Source organism: Erinaceus europaeus, chromosome 3 (genome assembly GCF_950295315.1).
Source record: "Erinaceus europaeus chromosome 3, mEriEur2.1, whole genome shotgun sequence".
Lineage (NCBI taxonomy): Eukaryota > Metazoa > Chordata > Mammalia > Eulipotyphla > Erinaceidae > Erinaceus > Erinaceus europaeus.
Window position 1 is genome coordinate 117,669,119 of NC_080164.1, and position 21,010 is coordinate 117,690,128.

The following is a 21,010-nucleotide window of genomic DNA, read 5'->3' on the forward strand; positions in this document are numbered from 1 at the left end:
CTAGTAGGGTGTGTCTCTGGGGAAGCTGAGCTCCAGGACACATTGGTGGGGTCTTCAATCCAGGGAAGCCTGGCCAGCATCCTGGTGGCATCTGGAACCTGGTGATTGAAAAGAGAGTTAACATTCGAGGCCAAACAAATTGTTGAGCAATCATGGGCCCAAAGCTTGGAATAGTGGAGAGGAAGTGTTAGGGAGGTACTCACTGCAAACTCTAGTGTACTTCTGCTTTCAGGTATATATTTTGCAGTAGTTTATGGATACGTGTGAACATAAGCTCTCTCTCACAGAAACTGGTGTATATCTAGGTTATGGGACTTTGTTAGAAAGTGAACCACCTGAGATGAAATTAGAGTGTACTATAAAAGGAAAGGTCTCACCCGAGTAATGAAGCTGAAGGGTTGTCATTCCACACGTGAAGTCTCTGGACACAGTCTGAGGTGAAGCATGTTGAGGTGGCAATCATTGCGTTGGTTAGGTTGTGATCGGTGGATGCAATATTATTTGGTATGGATTGGGAGAGGCATACGGGAAAGTGGGCCCTAACCAAGGGTTCCAGGACTGGGGGAAGTAGGGGCTCTATAGTGGAGATGTGAGGTTCCTGCTGTCTTAGGGTTCAAAAAGACAAGCGATAGTTAATGTTATCATCAGATTATTTGTTAATTGGGTTAACTTTGAAAAGTCCCTTTGTTATGGTTTGCTGTACAGTATCCAGTATCTTGTATATAGCTGTGCTATTGGATGCTTCTAATCTACTTGGTCTAGGCTTTTGAGAGAGTCCGCATATCAAATACACAGCCTATATATTAAAAAAATTCAGTTTGTGTTTTGAAAAACTTTGAGACATACAATTGATTTTCCCCCTCTCATATTAATTAACTAGTGATTTATATGTCTACATTTTGCTAGGAGTGTACATAAACACCACTCCCACCACCAAAAGACTGTGACCCATCCCTCCCACCCACTCCCACCCCTCCCACCCACTCCCACCCCCCACTGTCCCAGGAAGCTGCATGTCTACCCCTCACCACAGGGTTTTTACTTTGGTGCCCTACTTAGAATTTGATCAGGTCCTGCTTTTAGTTTCCCTTTCAGATCTTCTTCCTCAACTTCTGTTGATGAGTGGGATCACCCCATACTCATCTTTATCTTTCTGACTTAGCTCACTTAACATAATTCCTTCTAGCTCTGTCCAAGATGGGTCAGAGAAGGTGGGTTCATTGTTCTTGATAGCTGCATAGTATTCCATTGTGTGTATATATACCACAGCTTTCTCAGCCACTCATCTGGTGTTGGGCACCTGGATTGCTTCCAGGTTTTAGCTATTATGAATTGTGCTGCTATGAACATAGGAGTACACACCTCTTTTTGGTTGGGTGTTATGGAGTCCTTGGGGTATAACCCCAGGAGAGGATTACTGGATCATATGGAAGGTCCATGTCTAGCCTTCTGAGAGTTTTCCAGACTGCTCTCCACAGAGGCTGTACCAATTTACATTCCCACCAGCAATGTAAAAGGGTTCCTCTGTCCCCACATCTTCTCCAGCATTTGTTGCTGCTGTCCTTTTTGATGTATGCCATTCTTACAGGAGTGAGGTGGTATCTTAGTGTTGTCTTCTGTCTATATTTCTATGCAAAAATGAAGAGATAGTCAAAAAATCAAGACCTATTTTATGGTACCCAAATGCCAAAACACAAACTAAGTAAGAAGATAAAGCCTTGGCACATGAAAAAATGAACATATTTTATCAATATATATTTCAGGTCTGGGGAGTCGTATATTTGGTAGAATACATACTTTACCATGTGTGGGGACCCTAAGTCCCCACTTGCAGGGGGGATACTTCACAAGTGGAGAAGCAGTGCTGCAGATGTCTGTTCTTCTCTCTGTCCCCCTCCCTCTCTATCACTCTCTATCTCTCACCTTCGATCAAAAAGGGGAAAAATAGGGACCGGGTGGTGGCGCACCTGGTTGAGCGCACATGTTACAGTGCACAAGGACCCGGGTTTGAGCCCCGGTCCCCACCTGCAGAAGGAAAGCTTTGCAAGTGGTGAAGCAGGGCTGCAGGTGTCTCTCTTCCTCTCTTCCTCTCTATCTTCCCTACCCTTTTGATTTCTGACTGTTTCTATCCAATAAATAAAGATCATTAAAAAAAGGGAAAAAATAAACACTGGGCATGGTGGAAATATGTAAAAATCAAACCCTAGAGATAACTTTGCTGGGGGAAATATATGTATTTGTGTGTGTGTAAAGAGAGCTATAGTAATAAACTGTCTTTTAATTAAGATTGAATCAGGTTAACAAATTATATCTGTCAACATAAAATAATACTCCCCACTGCAGTGAAAGGAGGTAAAGAAAGAAACAAAGGACAAGCACTAGACCAGGAAAATTGTGCAGGGGAGGGAGTTCTAGTCATCCAAGCCTCAGATTCAGACAGAGTTACAGGTCACAGTCTACGACACTGAGAAAAGCAGATTGTGTAGGGGGAAAATAAAAGTCACACAAATGTGACAAAGTATTTGCTTTAGAAGGGGTTATCTGAGAATCTCCTGACACTTATGTTTACACTGGGAGATCATTATCTCTGTAGTTATTTAAATAGAGTCTGTGTGTGAGAATGCAAGAAGTCCATGCGAAGACATCAATCTGAAAGGATGTCTTTTGTAGTCACAGGGGACTGGGGGATTTGGTCAAAATAATCTGTTGTGGTTCCTTCAGCAATAGCAGCCTGTAGACTTGGAGTAATGGTGGACTTCCCCACAGACAATATTGCCTTGCCTTCTTCTTCTGTGGCACTTACGTTTGGTTGATGTAAGTGGCTGATGTCCCCAAATTCACAGGAATTTTATTAAGCTCACCCATTACTTGCCACAAGTAAGTTACCCCAGCTAAAACTTCAGCTCTACCCCCACTGCTATGTCACCTATCAACCAAACACATAACTGATTGAGCTGCAAGACTGAATTTTAAAACCAGCGAGAGAGAGTAAAGCAGTGTTTCCTATGTTTTTGCTGCTGTTATCTAAGGGCATCAAACTACCGGAGAAGAGAAAAAACATTCCTGTCTTCTTCCATATGGTCCAGCTTTCTGTTTGCCCTGATTCATGCAAGGAAGAAAAAAAAAACTGATCTGTGAAAATGGTTTTGATAATCTTTTATCTAACCATGAAAGGAATCATAAAGTTTAACTAAGTTCATGTTAAATGTTAACTTGTATCAGGAAACAAGACTGAAAGGTTCACCAGTAGAACAAATAAGTTATGTTTTAAGAATCCACAGCCACTGATTTTTACTGTTTGCAGAATACTGCATGACATTAATAATCACAATGGAGGAGGCAGGAGGTGGCTTACCTGGTAGAGTGATTTGACCGTGCACAAGTACCTGGGTTTGAGCCACTGGCACCACAAGGGAGCACCATGTATGGTCCCAGGAGAAGATTCGTGAATGACAGAATGGTGCTATGGTACCTCTATTTCTCTTTCTCTCTGGTTCTCTTTCTAAATATGAAATAAAAAGGTGAAAGGTTAACTCATGCAGGTGCAGCACTCTGGCAATAATAACTACTACTGATAATAATATGGCTAAAATCTTCAAATAATTTATTTGCCTACATGATGTTTTAAACCTTTTTTGTTCATTTACTTTCTGACTCTCTAATATCTTAGATCTTTACAATTTTAAAATTGGAAGGATGATATATGGCAGTGACTCCTACATTTTTAGAAGCTGCTTATGGAATTTATTTATTTATTTACTTACTTACTTACTTACCAGAGTGCTGCTATGCTCAATTCTGGTTTATGATGGTGCTGGGATTGAACCTAGGACCTTGAGGCATCAGACTTGAAAGTATTTTTGCATATATAACCACTATGCTGTCTCCCTAGTTGATTTTATTAACTAGTAAAAATGTCCCAAGTTTGGCAGCTCATTCGGATGTTTGAAATATAATGGTATGATGGCATAGTTTTCTACTTTGAAACAGAAAGAAATCCTCTCCTGCACTCTAATGTGATGGGCCTTGAGAATATTATGCTAATTAAAATAAGCCAGTCATTAAAAAAAACCACAATAAAATAGTGCATAATTGTACTCATATAAGAGATCTGACTAGTCAGACTCATAAAATCTAGTGGAGAACTACAGCAGTCCAACTCTACTCCCTCAGCATTCCTAGAGTCAACTCTGCCTACACTTTGATGCTGGGCTTCTAGTTCCCAGTGAGGCAGTAAGTTTCTATCAGAAAGCACTGCTCTGTAGGACTTGTTATGGCAGCATCAGTAACAGATGCCATGGTGATGTGAGGATATAAGTGTTCCACAGGAAACTCAACAGGAATCTAGTGCGCCTTTTGCTGCTGTACAGTCCAACACCAGCAGTGGCTTCACATTGAAGCTAGAGAGAAGTAGTTGCCTAGTTGATTTCTGTGGCCTAAGAAAATCATTAAGGACCCAGCCACTTTTCTTGCTTTTCTTTGCTGCCTGCGGTGCACCATATGACAGAGTGTGAACACAGGAAAAGGAAGCATATGGGATTTTGTTTGTTTGTTGTTTATGTTTTTAATCCCTGGGACTTGGTGCCTGTGTACTCCATCATTCCTAGTAGCCTTTCATTTTTTTTTATTTTATTTTAGGAGAGTGTGAGGCAGAGAAAGATAGAGAAGACAGAGAAAGGATCTGTGGAAGGATCCTGGTTTGAGCCCCCGGTTCCCTACCTGCAGGGAGATGGCTTTACAAACGGTGAAGCAGGTCTGCAAGTGCCTGTCTTTCTCCCTCTGTCTATCATCTCCTCCCCCTCTCAGTTTCTCTTTGTTCTATCAAAAAAATTTTTTTTTTCTTAATGGCCACAGGAGCAGTGAATTCGTAGTGCATACAAGCACCTAGCCCCAGAGATAACCCTGCAGGCAAAGAGAGAAAGAGAGACAGAGAGAGGATGAAAAACACCACAGCACCATTCTTCCCACCTCCCCATGTGCAGATATGGTATCCTGGGGAATCAGATTCAGATCCTTGTGCATAATAACATGTGGACTCTACCAGGTGAGTCTTTATTTTTAAGATTTTATGTCTATTTCCTATGAAAATAGAGATATCAAAGGCCAGATCACAGACTCACTCCTTTATTGGTATGCCCAGGATCAAACCTGACAAATGCAAATCCTCTTCTCTACACAATTAGGTCACTTTTCTTGCCACAAAGCCTGGAATGGAGGAAAAGGAAGCCAGCTTAGAAGAGTCCACCACTTTTGAAATGAATCAGTGCATAAACACTGACAAATAGGAGGAAAACTTAATATGATACGGAACTTTTGCTGGTGTAGCAAAAGAGCAGTATAAGGAAGCATAGCAGGAAAGAAAATAAGGAGTTCACTTATAGTTTTTACTTTATCTTTTTAACTTATTTTAACTTATTTCATCTATTTACTTTTGCCATGAGAGTTATCACTATGGCTTGGTGCCTGCACAGCAAGTTCACCGCTTCCAATGGACATTTGTTATTTTTCCTTTTTTTTTTTTCTTTATTTTTGATAGAGACAGAGAGAAATGGGGAGAGAGGGGGTCAGAAGTGAAGGCAGAATGTCTGAAGGAGAAACAGGGCCATGGTGCCTTTTCACTCTCATTTCCCATTTGTATTGGGTAGGATTGTAACCACACCATAGAACTCTAGAGCTTCAGGATAATCTTCTAAATACCAACATTCTATTACTGATATTTTGGTTGATGAAGAAATCAGGGCAGTGTTTAGAGTGAAGAAAAATGATTGACAAAAAAAAGGAAGCAAACGAGGTTTAAAAAAAAAAGAGCATTTCAACAGATGCATACATCAGAGCAAGAAATATGGAGATTCAAGAATATCCGTGTTACTTGGGAGATCACTAATATAACTAGACATCACTGAAGAATGTCCCTGTGAGAAAGTTCTGCCCACAAGAACCCAGAGGACACTGGGAGCACTTGGACAGGGTGTCTTAAGCACATATGAAGAAGAGAAAATTTATAGTAGTTATTATTTCATGTATTGCATTCCAGTTAACCTTGCACTAATGCAAGACAATTACATAGACCCACTGAGTTCATGGACTGAGCTCAAATCCCACCTGAAAAATGCCAGCGAAATAGTCAATATTGCATTAACTTCTCACTGTCAGAAAATAAGGACCTATGCTTGTGTGTGTTGCTTCAGTAATCACAAATTTAATAGCAAGTATAATGATTGTCTACTGTCTCGGTATTCGCCTTTATCTTGCTAAGTCACCATATAATCAGTAAGTACTGTATATAATAAATACAACAGTGAATATACTCAAGAAAAATACCTGGTACAATATGTGAAACATTAAAAATAATTAAAATGGATTGGGGGAGAAAGGTTCTTTCTTGAGTATTCTGAACACTTTAGTCCATCTAACAGAGACACAAGTGCCTTACCTAATATACAAATCAAATCACTTGGGGGGGGAGCACCCGGCTAAGCACACAAATGACAATGTGCAAGGACCTGCTGCTTGCACATTAGCTTTTCCACCTGCAGCAGGAAAGCTAAGTGGTTAAATAGTACTGCTCATGTCTCTCTCCCCTCCTCTACCTCCCTCTCAATTTCTGTCTCTATTCAGTAAATCAGAAATACATATTTTTAAGTAAATTACTAGGCGATATGGTCATTTAACATTTGTTTTCTCCACCCCCCCCCCATCACTAGTGTTTCACTGCTCTGGGCTGACTTTTTCAGACAGAGACAGAGAGAGGGAGAGATGTCGTAGCACTGAAGCTTCCTCCAGTGGCAGCGGGATCAGGACTGGAGCTTGGATCATGTCTGTGGAAAAGAAAGGGCACACTGAGGGGCCAGGAGGTGGTGCATTTGGTTAAGCACACACATTGCAGTGTGCAAGGTTGCAGGTTCAAGCCCCTCCCTGGTCCCCACCTGCAGGGAAAAGCTTCATGACTGGTGGAGTAGGGCTGCAGGTCTCTCTCTCTCTCCTCCTCCTCCTCCCCCTTCTCCTCTTCCTTGTCCTCCTCCTCCCCTCTCAATTCCTCTGTCTCTATCTAATAATAAATAAATTAAAACATTTTTAAAATGGCACTACCAAGGTGAGTTACTTTGCTGATCCTACTTGTATTTTATCTACTTTCTTGTGACATGAAGAAAGATGTCTATGCAAGAGGGACCAAATTTTCCATCTAGTGAGTGATCTGCTTTAAAAAATAAATGTTTTAACTGAATTTTGCTTCTGTTGCTATTCTAAACAATTGCCATTGAGAGCTAAAATGTGATTTTTGTATTTTCAGATTTAGTCTGTTTCAGCTAGATTTCCCAGTATAATTCCTAACTTCTAAGATCAGATTCAGATTATACAGTTCTGGCCAATTCAGCAAAATGCACACATGTGCTGTGGTGACGGTTTCATCCTCCCTGGACTGTGTTTATGGGCAGGGGAAAAGCAAAGTTCTCCAGCAAATAAACTATCATTATCCCTTGGTCATAGTAGACCATCCTAGACTAATGTTTTACTACTCAAACAGGAAGTTAAAGAGACGAGAGCTTTCCTTACAAACCAAAAGTCACATACTTGGAAAATAAAAACTACTTAAGCTAGAACCAAAAATAACTGCCTCATATTTTCTTCTTCAGCTGAGACTTATTTTCCAGATTCTGCCTTACACCAACCAGCAAGCAATCTGTAGCAATGGCAGTTCACAAGGGAGTGTGCTTTCTATGATTTTTAAAAGTCAAAAATAAAATCTTTTCATAGCGGCCAAATTTGAAAATACGTATTTGGATAATAAACTCAATGAGCACAGTTCACTATTTAAATACATTTGTCATTACTTGGTCTTATATACCTGTCAACTTGTATACAGTTCATCTTACCATGAGCATTCAAACTCCTTGAAGGGAGCGAGGAATATTAACTCGATGCAGGTTTATCAACAGAATGAATGAATTCCTGGTAATTAACAGTTCATTCTTATCTTTTTTTTCTAGTAAAATAATTCTAAAAATAAAGTTCTTTCACTTTCCTTTCTCATCACAACACCACTACTGTTTTCTGTGGATATATATTATTTCCGGATCTGATTCAATTCTACATAAAAGGCATAGCTTACTATTGTAGATCTTCTAAACACATATTGATAAGCTATCTTTAATTTTAAAAGTTGATATTTAATTCTGTTAACTGAATTTATCTTCCTTCCGCAGGAAGATAGTTACAGTATCTGATCCAATGTCGTTTTCTCTTTTTCTTGTACTTTGTAAAAAAAAAAAAAAAATTACTTTATTTTATGTGAAACAGAAGTTTCACATGAGAGAGGAAGAGAAAGAAGGTGGCTAGTGCACCACCACTCTAGTACATTCTGGGCCAGGGATCAAACCAGGAGCCTCAGGTATGCAAGTTCTGTACTCTACCAGCTGGCCTATGTTCCTGGCCACCATCTTCTTTCCCTTACCACTAAGCTCCTTCTTTTCTATTTCATTCATACTCCCTTTGTTCTCCTCTCCCTTGCATATGCATTTTGCATATCTATTTTAAGAATATGTTACCTAGAAATGAGGGCACTTGCCCTCACTAAGGAAAGGAAATTGTGTTCACTGAGAAAGGAAAACTTGAGGCAAAGTATACAATCATATTCTCTTTGCCAAACACTCTTAGCAGTAGAATGCTCTGGAAGACCTTGCAATCAGTCTCTGGTCTTTGAAACAGAAAGAGTATCTGTTACTGATGAATTTCTTTGAATTTCCCCAGAGAAAATGTCCAGGAGAGATGAAAACAGCTCATCAGTTTCCTGATAGTCTCCTAAAGACTTTGATCTTCCCTGTAGCAAGTGAAGTCTGCCCAGGATTGTCCTTTTGACAACCTTTATTAGAATCATCAGATAAATCAGGCAGTAAAATTTAAAGTTAACTTAGACCCCACTAAAATCCAAGGTGTATTTCCTTCCTAACATAAGGCCAGACCCCATAAACCTAAGACAACCTCACCAATGTGTCCTAGAATCTTACCTCTCTAAAGCCCTAGCCCACTAGGGAAAGATAGAAACAGGCTGGGAGTATGGATCAACCTGCCAATGTCCACGTCCAGAAGAAAAGTAATTACAGAATCCAGAACTCCAACCTTTTTCATCCCATAAAGAATTTTGGTCCATACTCCTGTGGGGGTGGGGGTGGGGAGGGTTGTTAGAGGAAGATGACCAGATGGTTCTGAACTACAACTCCATCAAGACTCGAGAGAGAAGAGGTAAAAAGGAAAGACATTTGGAAGCAGTAATAGATGTAGGTATGACTTAAGCAGGAAGAGAAGGCAGGAACAGAAAAATTAGGCAAATATATATAAATATAGTTATAGAAATAATAGTCAACCCATATATGTGACCTTGGGAGAATTACCGCAGTTTCCAGTGGAGGGAATTGGGATACAGAACTCTGATGGTGAGAACAGTGTGGAATTGTACCCCTGTTATTTGTAATTTTATAACTCCCAAAAATAAAAAACCTCATGCAGTAATTGTCCTCTAGTTGATATATATACATAAATATATATATATATATATATATATATATATATATATATATATATATCTTGGCCAATTATATACAGTGTTTCTTCTAAAGATTATCAAGGGGTGACAGTGATGCTGTTGCTATCAGAATTGATTAGGAGATATATCTTACTTTCTTTTGTGTAGTTTTTGAGTAGATAGAGTGATTGGGGGAAGTGAAGTGGGGGGTACAAGAGGAAAGTGTCTAGATCTAAGTAAGTAAAATTTGATTAGACAATTTGTGGTGCCTTCTTTAGGCCTTTCTACTTGCTTGCCAAGCTGATTAGGTCCAAGTTTGATCACAGTAGACTAGTAAGCATTTACCTTAAGCTATATAGTTGACCCTAACTTATGGATATATACACGCACCCCATCCCCTAGGCCCTGCTCTATATTTAGGGTCTGTAACTTTGTTAGAGAGAGCACCATTTGAAATGGAACTAGGTAGTCCCATGTGTTAGGAGAGGTCTCACAGGAATATTGGAGTTGGAAGTTTGAGATCTCAGGCTTGGTATCTCCAGATATAATCCAAAGGGAAGAGGCAGTGAGTGGCAGCATAATGTGGCACGGTGGCACTAGATGCATTGATTGAATTGAAGTCAGCAGAGGTAGTAAAACAGGGGAAGGGATAAGAGGAGAGGCATCAAGGAATACACAGTCCTAGAGTTTCCAGAACTGGGAAAAATATAGATTGTTAAAGAGAATGGGGAAAGTTCCTTTCAGTCTTAGCGTTTAAGGAGATAATAGATATAGATAACAGAAATAGATAATAGAAAATTAATAGATAATAGATAATAGAAAATTAATCATTATTATAACCAAATTATATGGGAGCTTGGTTTTCTTTGAGAATCCCATAGTTAAGATTTACCATACAATATTTAACCTCATCATGATTTTTTTTTTAATGGAACAATTTACAACAAATTTTTGTGTCATCCTTATGCAGGGGCCATGCTACTTTTCACTGTATTGTTCCAATTTTAGTATATGTGCTGCCAAAGCAAGCACCTCACCATGAATTCTGTCATTTGATGCTATCTACTAATAACTGTATCTTAGCTACTGAGAGAACCAAATGATTCTGATCTATCTATCCTAAGGTTGTAGGTATCTGTATTGGGGGAGGGGTAGTTCTTTTTATAAATGCTTTCACAATTTAACCCCAGTGTACAGACCATATTTTAAAGTTATATTCACTGAAATGAATTTTTCATGGATTTGGTACTAAATTAAGTTGGTTCAAAGTAAGTAAAGCAGTACTTCTTGGCAATGTCTAGAAGTAGATATTTAGGGGCCAAAGAGTAGCTCACCTAGTAAACTACACACCTTACCATACACAAGACCTAGGCACACACCTGTGGAATGGACGTTTCACTGATTACTGTTTCATTTTTCCATTTCTCCAGTCTATGTGGCTGGTATGCACATTAGAAGACTACAAGAAATACATCAGTTACCCAATTTTGCAGAAATATTATGAGAGTAAAATGTTTCAGGCAAAGAGATTTCTTGAGTACAGGATACTTAGCTGCCATCTTAGAAAGAAAAACATTCTTTTAAAAAATCATTAGTTTACACTCCCCATTTAAGTAAAAGTATGCCACCTTTTTTTCCCCTTCCAAATCTAGAAGCCCATCACCTCTAAAACATCAGCAGCATTCTCCAAAAACCAAACAGAAGAAGCAAGATGTGTATCTGAAATCTTACTCAGAGTGTAAGATACCACACAGTTTTTGAACCAGCTCCCCACAAATACAAATAAAGGAAAGCCCCAAGCTGAGATGTGCTGGCACCACTTAAAAACAAAACAAACAAACAAGAACAACAACAATAAAATGATGGTCTTCTAACCCCAACCTCCACTTCCTCCCCAACCCAGACCAGTAGCTGCCTGGGCTGGGCCCATAGGCCATGCGTGACCTTGGTTACTGCATTGAGAGCTCTGGTTAACCAAGAGACCACTGCTGGTCGGGGGCTATCAGTGAAATATGCAGGAAAGCCATCAGTTCTCCCCATGTTAAAAAAAAAAAAAAGCTGTTTTTACCATAATATTCTATTTCCTCTCATTATGGTCATATCTATATTAGGAACCACGGCGAGGCATTTTGAAATTCTTCAGACTTCCTAGAATTTAACACCTACACAATATTTGCTCTGGTAAAAGGCAACTAAGACTAAAATTCATCTGTAAACATGTTCCTACCAGGCAACCAGTCACCCAGAGCATTCAGAGAGCATGGCCTTAAGTTCTCAAAACTGACTAGTAGGTTAAGTCACCTCTGCCTTTCCATGCCCACCCCCAGGCAGGGAGAGAAAAAAGCCAAATATCACCCAAGCCAGGGAGGTTAATTAAGAAGAATATGCGAACGAGGCTTTGTGGATAATTAGAACTTGCAAGCTGAGCGCATCATTTATCAGGTTGTAACTGTGGCCTCTCTCTTTAGAAGCAGAGTAAAATAACATTCTAACAAGTTTGTTGCACAGTCAAGATTCATAACACTTTTCTGTCTTTCAATACTGGGCACTGCACACTTAAGGCATAACCAAAACCAAACAGGGACTGGGGAGACAGCATAGTGGTTACACAAAAAGCTTTCATGCCTGAGGCTCCAAAGTCTCAGGTTCAATCCCCAGAACCCCATAAGCCAGAGCTGAGCAGTGCTGTGGTTTAAAATAATGATAGCTAGGTCAGGCGGTGGGTTAAGCACATGTGGCCCAAAAATAATGATAGTAATATAAAAATGGAAACAGAAGATCAAGAAATATCTGCTAAGCTAATGACTCAAAATAGCCGTGGGTGCTTGAACTAAATTAGGTGTAATGCACCAAAGTAAAAGACCCTGGAGTGGAGGGGGACGTTCAGATCTTGGAACATGATGTCAGAAGAGGACCTAGAGGGGATTGAACTTTTATGTGGAAAACTAAAAAATGTTATGCATGTACAAACTACTGTATTTTACTGTTGACTATAAACCATTAACCACCCCTCCCCAGTACAGAAAAAAATAGCTCTGGATGTTCCTGTGGGTGTGTCATCCGTGTCATTCCTCCCTCCCCCCACCAGTGAATACATAAGCACAGACTTTTGTAGGAATTGAATAAAGTCAGACAGGGGTGAGGGTAACCTATAACTCCCATGTACTAGCCTGGAAAATGTGACATTATAATACTGAACTTATGAATTGTTATAAGTATTGAACATAATGTTTATCTTTGAAGTCTACTGCAGTATAGGTGGGCCATTGAAACACAGAAATATTAGGTGCTGGATGGTGGCACACTCAAGTGAGTGAACATATTACAGTGCATAAAGACCCAGGTTCAAACTCCCAGTCCCCACCTGTAAGGGGAAGCATCACAAGTGATGGAACAGGTCTGCAGGGTCTCTCTTGCTCCCTCTCTCTGCTTCCCCTCTCCTCTCAATTTTTCTTTACCCAAAATAAGCAAACAACATACACATATCGATATGGTTGTTTTTATTATTGGTAAATTCTCTACTTTTTAACAAGAAAAGCAGAATATCAGGTTTGGGTTGACTCTTTGCTACCAGAGAAAAACTAAAATATATAGGACATAATAATTACAACGAAGTGTTTCTTAGGGATGGAGAAAAAAAGCTATAGAAATATTTTCAGAAAAAAAAAAAAAAAGAAATATTTTCAGAACAGACTAGGTAAATAAAGAGGACAGGAGTTAGTCATAAGATTCAATTCTGGGCAGAGCTTGATAATTTCATGGTGAGCCTTAAAGAGAACTTCACAGGTCATCTAGACCCATCACGGCCAGGATGCTTGGAAACAAAGATATGGGAAAGAAAGGGCTAAAAATAAATAAATAAAAAATCTCCAGACTATTGAAGGGTCTGAATTTCCCCAACTATTGGGCAAAGAAATTGCCTCCGAAAACCACAGGAAGTGTTGTCTAGAAGAGAAACAAGCCAGTCTCTCCAGTCAGCTTCTCCTCAGTCGCCCACTCTCCATGTAACCGAATCTGAAAGCTACTCCAGTGACCCTTGGGAAAACCCACAGTGGGAAAGGGAAGGGACAGAACCATCTCAGCACCACTGATGAACCTCTCAGAGTGCCACGTTGGAAATGAATCTCTCTCCTTTAAATTTGTATTAATGTTACTATGATTATTTTCACATTTATTCATTTTTAACTCTGATTTAATTTTTTGTTGTTTATTATTGGGTAGAGACAGAGAAATTTAGAAGAGAGAGAAAGGTAGAGAGGGAGCAAGACAGAGAGATACCTGCAATCCTACTTCATCACTTGTGAAGCTTTCTCCCTGCAGGTGGGGACCAGAGCCTTGAACCCAGGTCCTTGTGCACTGTAATGTGTTCTCTTATGCAGGTGTGTCATGGCCTTGCACCTTTAACTCTGATTTGAAAACAACAAACTACGTAGGATCATCCCATTTTATGACTCTTCACTCTCCCCACCCTTTTGGTCTGCTAGAGTTTCTTCATGTCAAAATTTTCCATTTCAAGTCTTATCTGAACATTCCTTATTTTCTCAGCATGAAGTTTCTACAGCCTGGTCTTTCTTCCTAGTGTAATGTCAGATTTTTATACCTCAGGAGTTTAAAAAAAAGAAAGAAAGAAATCACAGAATTTTAGATCCAAAATTAACTTGAAAAAAATCTAGGTGGGGTTGGTAAGATAGCTACCTGGATGGTATGTCTGCTCTGCCGTGTGCATGACTCAGGCTCCAGTCCAGCCCCTAACATACTGAGGGCTGCTTCAACTCTCTCTCCTTTCTCTGTCTGTCTGTCTATCTGTCTCTCTCTCTCTCTCTCTCTCTGTGTCTCTCTCTCGGCATCTGTAGAACAAAAAGCAAAAATTGGCCCAAAGTGAAGTCTTGGCAACAACGATAAATAAATAAATAAATAAATAAATAAATAAATCAGATGAGCTTTACAAATAAACATGACACCTGGCCAAGCCGAAGGGCTTGCTAAAAGCCCATAAGTAAGGGAAATAATGAGGGAAGCAGCTCTTCAAGTTTGCTGTGATTTTTTTTTTTTAATGAGTGTATTGATTTACAGTTCTGTATTAGTCTGGAGTACAGCGTCACACCTCTATTCACCTACCTTGCAACCCATACCAACAACTGTATGTTGCCATTCCCACTATCCAATTGTCCACCTCTACACTCTACTCCATCCTCCTCCCCTCCAGTCACCACCACATTTTTTAGTCTAAGATCATGTCCATCATATTTTGTAAATTTTCTCCATTTGGTTGTTTATAGTTTACTCATGAGAGGAACCATTCAGAACTGTCTTTCACTCTGTGCTGTTCTGTATAGCATGATCTCATCAAATGGCCTTGTGCAAAGAACATGGCTTTATATGTTTAATATTTTATTTGATTTGTTGTTGTTGTTGTTTTTATTTTTTTAATTTATTTATTTTCCTTTTTGTTGCCCTTGTTGTTTTTTATGGTTGTTATAGTTATTATTGTTGTTGATGATGTCATCACTGTTATATAGGACAGAGAGAAATGGAGAGAGGAGGGGAAGACAGAGACGGGGAGAGAAAGATAGACACCTGCAGACCTGCTTCACCGCCTGTGAAGAGACTCCCCTGCAGGTGGGGAGCTGGAGGCTCAAACCAGGATCCTTACACCAGTCCTTGCACTTCATGCTACTTGCTCCTAACCCACTGTGCTACCACCCAACTCCCTATTTTATTTGTTTTAATGAGACAAATACAGAAAGTGAGAGAGGGAGAGACCAGAATACTGTACAGCTCTGACTTATTGTGGTGCTGGGGATTGAAGCTAGAACTCCAGATCCTCAGCTATGAAAGTCTTTTTGCATAATTATTATGCTATCTCTCCAGCCCACAATTTTATTTTTTAATAGCTGAGTAATATGCCATTGATTTATACATCACAACTAGAATATCCTTTATTTGCTTCAGGTTTTACATGCAAATCTTTAATCTGTGTTAAGTGGATTTATGTCATAGTGTTAAGTAATGAAGTTAGAAGACACAGAGAAATGGAACAATAGCTTATCTTTTTTAAAAATGCATTTATGTATTTATTTTTGAGAGAGCAGAGTCCTGCTCTGGCATATGAGGTGTGAAGGATGGAACCTGACATGCAAGTCCTGCACTCTGCTCACTGAGCTATTCCCCCCAAGTAGTCTACAGGTACAATGCCATTACTACCAACACCCCAGTGGCTCTTCTCAGAAAAACAGAACAAACCAGCCTAGTAGGCAGAGAGAGAGAGAGAAAGAGACCACCGCACTGAAACTTCCTGCAATGCAGTGGAGGCTGGGCTCGAAACTGGGATTATTTTTAAAACATAAATTTTGAGCCCGCAGAATAGTTCACTAGGAAAATGTGCCCTTTCCCATGTGTATGTGACCCAGGTTCAAACCTGGCCCCCACCACTCTAGAGGAAGCTTCAGTGCTGTGGTCTCTTTCACTCTCTCTGTTTCTCTACTTACACTGTCTCTATCTTAAAAAGCATAAATATCATACCATGGAATGGGGATATTAATATCCTATTCCTTAACAGAATTCAGAGAAGAAAAAAAATTCCATGTGTGGCAAAAAAAAAAAAAAAGGGTACACATATCTTTACTTCATCTTTTTGTTGGTTAGTTTTGGGCTCCTTTTCTTCTAAACTTAATGATCATCTTTACAATATCAACCATATAGTGGATGTGCAGCCAAAAATTACTCAGACATCCAATTTTACAAAAGAATTCCCATAAACTGATTTTAAAGAATGTTTTTCTCCCCATCAGAGTTCTGCATCTGTTTTCCATCTACACCATGCCTCGGCCTCGCGTGAGCTTAATGTGCAGCTTGACGATACGAGAATCCCGCATGAAGCCCAGCCAGTCTATCTTGGCGTTACTCTCGATCGCACCCTGTCATTTCACAAACATCTCAAAAAAACTGCAGCAAAGGTGGGCGCGAGGAATAACATCATTGCAAGACTGGCCAGCTCCTCTTGGGGCGCGAGCGCTTCCACACTACGATCATCCTCTCTGGCATTATGCTATTCCACTGCAGAATACTGTGCCCCAGTATGGTTCCGTAGCCCCCATGTCCACTTGGTCGATTCCAATTATATTCCTCCATGAGGATAATTTCTGGAACCATCCGTTCCACCCCGGTTCCATGGCTGCCAGTTCTTAGCAACATCGCCCCGCCAGATCATCGGGATGCGGCATCATCTAAGTTCATTTCCCACATCTACGCTCGACCGGACCTGCCAATATATGCGGATATCTTCGCCCACCCTGTCCAACGCTTGACGTCTCGTCACCCAATCTGGTCCCCTATGCCTACACTGAACTTCTCTGTCCCAGTCTCTTGGAAACAGAGTTGGCAGTCAGCTGAGGTAAAGAACAAACACCTCATCACAGACCCCTGCAAGCGTCAACCCGGCTTTGACCTAGCACGTTATGATTGGGCCCTTCTCAATTGCTATCGAACAGGCCATGGCCGGTGCGCCGCTATGTTCCATCGCTGGGGAGCCAGAGACGACCCGAACTGCCCCTGCGGCTACAGACAGACTATGACCCACATAGTCAACGACTGTCACCTCTCCAGATTCAAAGGAGGTCTCGAAACTTTACATCAGGCTCAACCTGACGCTGTTGACTGGCTACGGAAGAAGGGCAAACGCTAGAAGAAGAAGAAGAAGAAGAAGAAGAAGAAGAAGAAGAAGAAGAAGGAGGAGGAGGAGGAGGAGGAGGAGGAGGAGGAGGAGGAGGAGGAGGAGGAGGAGGAGGAGGAGGAGGAGGAGGAGAAGAAGAAGAAGAAGAAGAAGCAGAAGCAGAAGAGGAAGAAGAAGAAGAAGAGGAAGAGGAAGAGGAAGAGGAAGAGGAAGAGGAAGAAGAAGAAGAAGAAGAAGAAGAAGAAGAAGAAGAAGAAGAAGTAGAAGAAGAAGAAGAAGAAGAAGAAGAAGAAGAGGAAGAAGAAGAAGAAGAAGAAGAAGAAGAAGAAGAAGAAGAAGAAGAAGAAGAAGAAGAAGAAGTAGAAGAGTTCTGCAAACTATTTGCCACTGGTTGCATAGTGCAATGAGATGCCATTTCTGAGTAAGGTCTGGAGCAGGGAGATAGCTCATGTGTACATCTCTGTCACTTTCTGGCCCCCTGCTCTAGACCTTCTTGGACTACAGTTCACAGATGGTGCTGCCAGAGAGTCCTGTGTTATTGTGTCTAATGCCAGAGGGAAAGAGATTTCCATATCGAGCCCAGGCTGGAGAAATGAGACTCCCTAATCCTCAGCATGTGACATTTTCACCTCCTTTGTTGACTTTCTGGCCAGAGTGAATTAAAGTTTTTAAGTCTGTGACAGGGCCAATGAAATAGCCCACTTGCAAGTAGACATCAGGGGCTTGAATCCAGGTCTTTGTGCAAGATGATGTGTGTGCTCTATCTACTAGGTGAGCCACTGCCTGACTCCAGACAAACTGTCTCTTGAACTTTGGGAGAACTATGGTGCTTACGGGGTGGGTACAGAACTTTGGAGAGTGTATTGACCTGCATACACCATGTGTGGGTAAGAAATTATCCCCCTGCAATTTTTTTAAATGTAAAATAGCCATTGAATCAGTAATGAAAAAAAAAAAAAGAAGAAAGAAAGAAAAGGTCAGCACTCAGGCAGTAGGATACAAAGAGAGGTCATCTCCCAAGAAGGAAAAACAAAACAAAACAAAAAACCTCCAGATGTCAAGTGATCTACTATCAGGACCCCAGATCCAGGTCTTCACAGGTTATCAAAGATAGTAGAAATCAGAGGAAATCACTCACACTTTTGCACCAGAACAGCTAATTCAAGATATTCCCAAATTCAACAAAGATATGTGAACACCCTAAAATGTACATCGAGACTATGGCCCTAAAGATGCTCACCAAAATGGAAGACAACTTCAACAGGTCAGAGAAAATCCAAAAGAAGTCATGCTGTTTGGGGTGGGGGCCCCCATGTGGCCATGCACGGAGTTCCCTCCTCAGGTTTGTCACTGTTCTGAAGAAAAGAAATTTTCATGGGACACGAATTCAAGGGTGCAATTTCTGGATCCTTTACTTAGTTGTGCAAAGTATAGATTTTAGGAAAAAGGAAGGGACTCCGGAGAAGAGATGTCCCTAGGGTCTTTGGACCCCAAAATCCTTAGGTCCTATGACCAGGACCTAAAAGTAAAGCGAGAGGAGCAGGAAACCAAGGACTCCCCTTCATCCTTCTTTTCCTCAGTTATACCCCTTCTGATGTCACCTCAGTGGGTGCTCACTTTTCATTGACTCTATGGAGTGAACAGGCCCTCTTCCTATAGTACAAAAACAGCCTTCCACCAATTAAAAAACTGCTTTTCATGTGCAAATGTCTATGCTATAAGCATGTATCCCTGTTCCAAGTGTGTGAACTTAGAAAAAAGAATCCTCAGGAGCTCCTTTCCCTGAGTGCTCCCTCAACAATACCAGACATCAGAGAGAGTAAGAACAAGGTAGCTGGGGTTTGGGCGGTAGCGCAGCGGGTTAAGCGCATGTGGTACAAAGCTCAAGGATCCCGGTTCAAGCCCCTGGCTCCCCACCTGCTGGGAGTCGCTTCACAGGTGGTGAAGCAGGTCTGCAGGGGTCTTTCTCTCCCCCTCTCTGTCTTCCCCTTCCTCTCTCCATTTCTCTTTGTCCTATCACAACAACAACAACAATAATAACTACAACAACAATAAAAAGACAACAAGGGCAACAAAAGGGAAAATAAATAAACATTTTTTTAAAAAAAATAATGAGGTAGCTAGTAATATATGTATCAAAGGGATGCATCAGCTGAAAGAAGCCAAGGATCAATGTTGTAAGCTGGAGAAGAGGGTAAATCAGCGATGGGGGGGGAGAAGGGATCATTTTTCTGCCAAGTCCCATTTGTATTTATAACACCATTGGCAGGTCAGGAACATTATCAACTTAAAAATTAGTACTTAATGTTGCTATAAAAAAAAGCTCCTAGATTTATTGAATTTTAAACCCCGCCTGCAGTTGCCTTGACAGGATCAGATGAATTCAATGATCCCCAATCTTGGAGTAGAAGGAACCAGAATAAAACCCTGGAAAAACTAAAACAAATGAAGATAATATATGGGAGTTGTGGGACAGCATCAAGAGGACTAACGTTCACATCATAGGCGTGCCAAAGGGGGAAGAGAGAAAAGAAAGAAACAGGATTCCCATTTAAAGTCATATTAGCGATGCGGAGTTCCGGAGGCGGAGCTACGAGCAGCAGATCGCTTTCTCTCCTCTCCTCTCCTCTCCCGGATCAACTAGGAATACCAAAGGAGACCACCCGGACCGAAACAAGACAGGACTAGAATGACCACAGAAACCCAGTAAATGACCCGTGAGTACAAACACGCGTGGCTGGTGACAGAGAGGAGAGAGGGGCCTAAGGAGAGATTAAGTGACTGCTAACAGTTCGACAGTCGGTCAGTGGAGACACCACCTCCAATCTGCTCCACCAACAAGGGGACAGCTGAAGGGAGGAAAGGACTCCCCAGAGACTCACCAAGTACAACTCTGAGTCTCCATTGCTACTACCCTCAGAATCTGGAGCAGCAACAGGGAGGGACACCAGGGCACAGAGATCTAACCGGGAAACTCAGGAGAAGACCTATACCTCGGTGGCATAGCTGAAGGGCTGTGAAAGTCTCTTTGCATAACCACTGGATTATCTCTGCCACACCCTGCTTTATCTCTTGGTCAGGAGTCATTGATTAAGCCAAGAAGCCTATTGATAGTTTAAAAGCCCTCAGGCTACCATAGTCTACAGGGGGGAAAAAAAAGGCTTTTACACCACTGAACTCCAACTCAGGGATTGAAAAAACTGTTAACTTATATAAAATGGTTAAAACAACAAGAAAAAATAATGGAGACTCGAACCAGGACAGGAGTCCAGCTAAAAGTCCTCCAGAGGGCGAAGCACAAAATAACGAGTTCAACATCCAAACATTAGCTAAGGAAATAATAACAGGAGTGAGTAAAGAATTTGAAAAAATTGTAATCAGAACTGCAGGAACAACAAATGAGAATATGGAAGAAAATTCTAATTATCTCATGGTTATTAGAGAGCTGAAAGCTGAAATTGCTGAGCTAAGAAGGCAACTAGCTGAACAAGCTAAAACAGTATCAGAGCAGGGCAACAAAATAGATGAACTCCAGAAAGCAGTAGAGGGCAGAGAGAATAGAATCAATGAGGCTGAAGACAGAATTAGCAAGATTGAGGATGAATTAGAGACAACTAAAGAAGAAGTAAGAGATCTCAAAAAGAGATTAAGAGATGCTGAAAACAACAACAGAGTCCTATGGGATGACTTCAAAAGAAACAATATACGCATTATTGGCTTACCAGAGGAAGAAAGAGAAGGGGAGGAAGAAAGCGTTCTCCAGGCCATAATAGCTGAAAATTTCTCTAGTCTAGACAACACCAAAGACATAAAGATTC

The 21,010-nt window shown here is 40.8% G+C and overlaps 1 protein-coding gene and 1 non-coding gene across 3 annotated transcripts in view; one reads left to right on the plus strand and one right to left on the minus strand.

Annotated features, from left to right (window-relative positions):
- Positions 1-3,434: 3,434 nt before the first annotated feature.
- Positions 3,435-21,010, plus strand: part of SPP1 (secreted phosphoprotein 1) — a 37,451-nt gene continuing 19,875 nt past the window's right edge. The window contains exons 1-2 of one of the 2 annotated variants that reach the window (XM_060187785.1): positions 3,435-3,468; positions 4,983-5,044. In XM_060187785.1, coding sequence (XP_060043768.1) covers positions 3,450-3,468; positions 4,983-5,044 — 81 coding nt within the window. In that variant the 5' untranslated portion in view covers positions 3,435-3,449. The remainder of the gene's footprint in view (positions 3,469-4,982; positions 5,045-21,010) is intronic. The other variant, XM_016191814.2, reaches the window with a different exon arrangement.
- Positions 10,445-10,552, minus strand: LOC132537856 (U6 spliceosomal RNA). Its single transcript, XR_009549281.1, has one exon. It is a non-coding gene; the product is annotated as a U6 spliceosomal RNA (small nuclear RNA).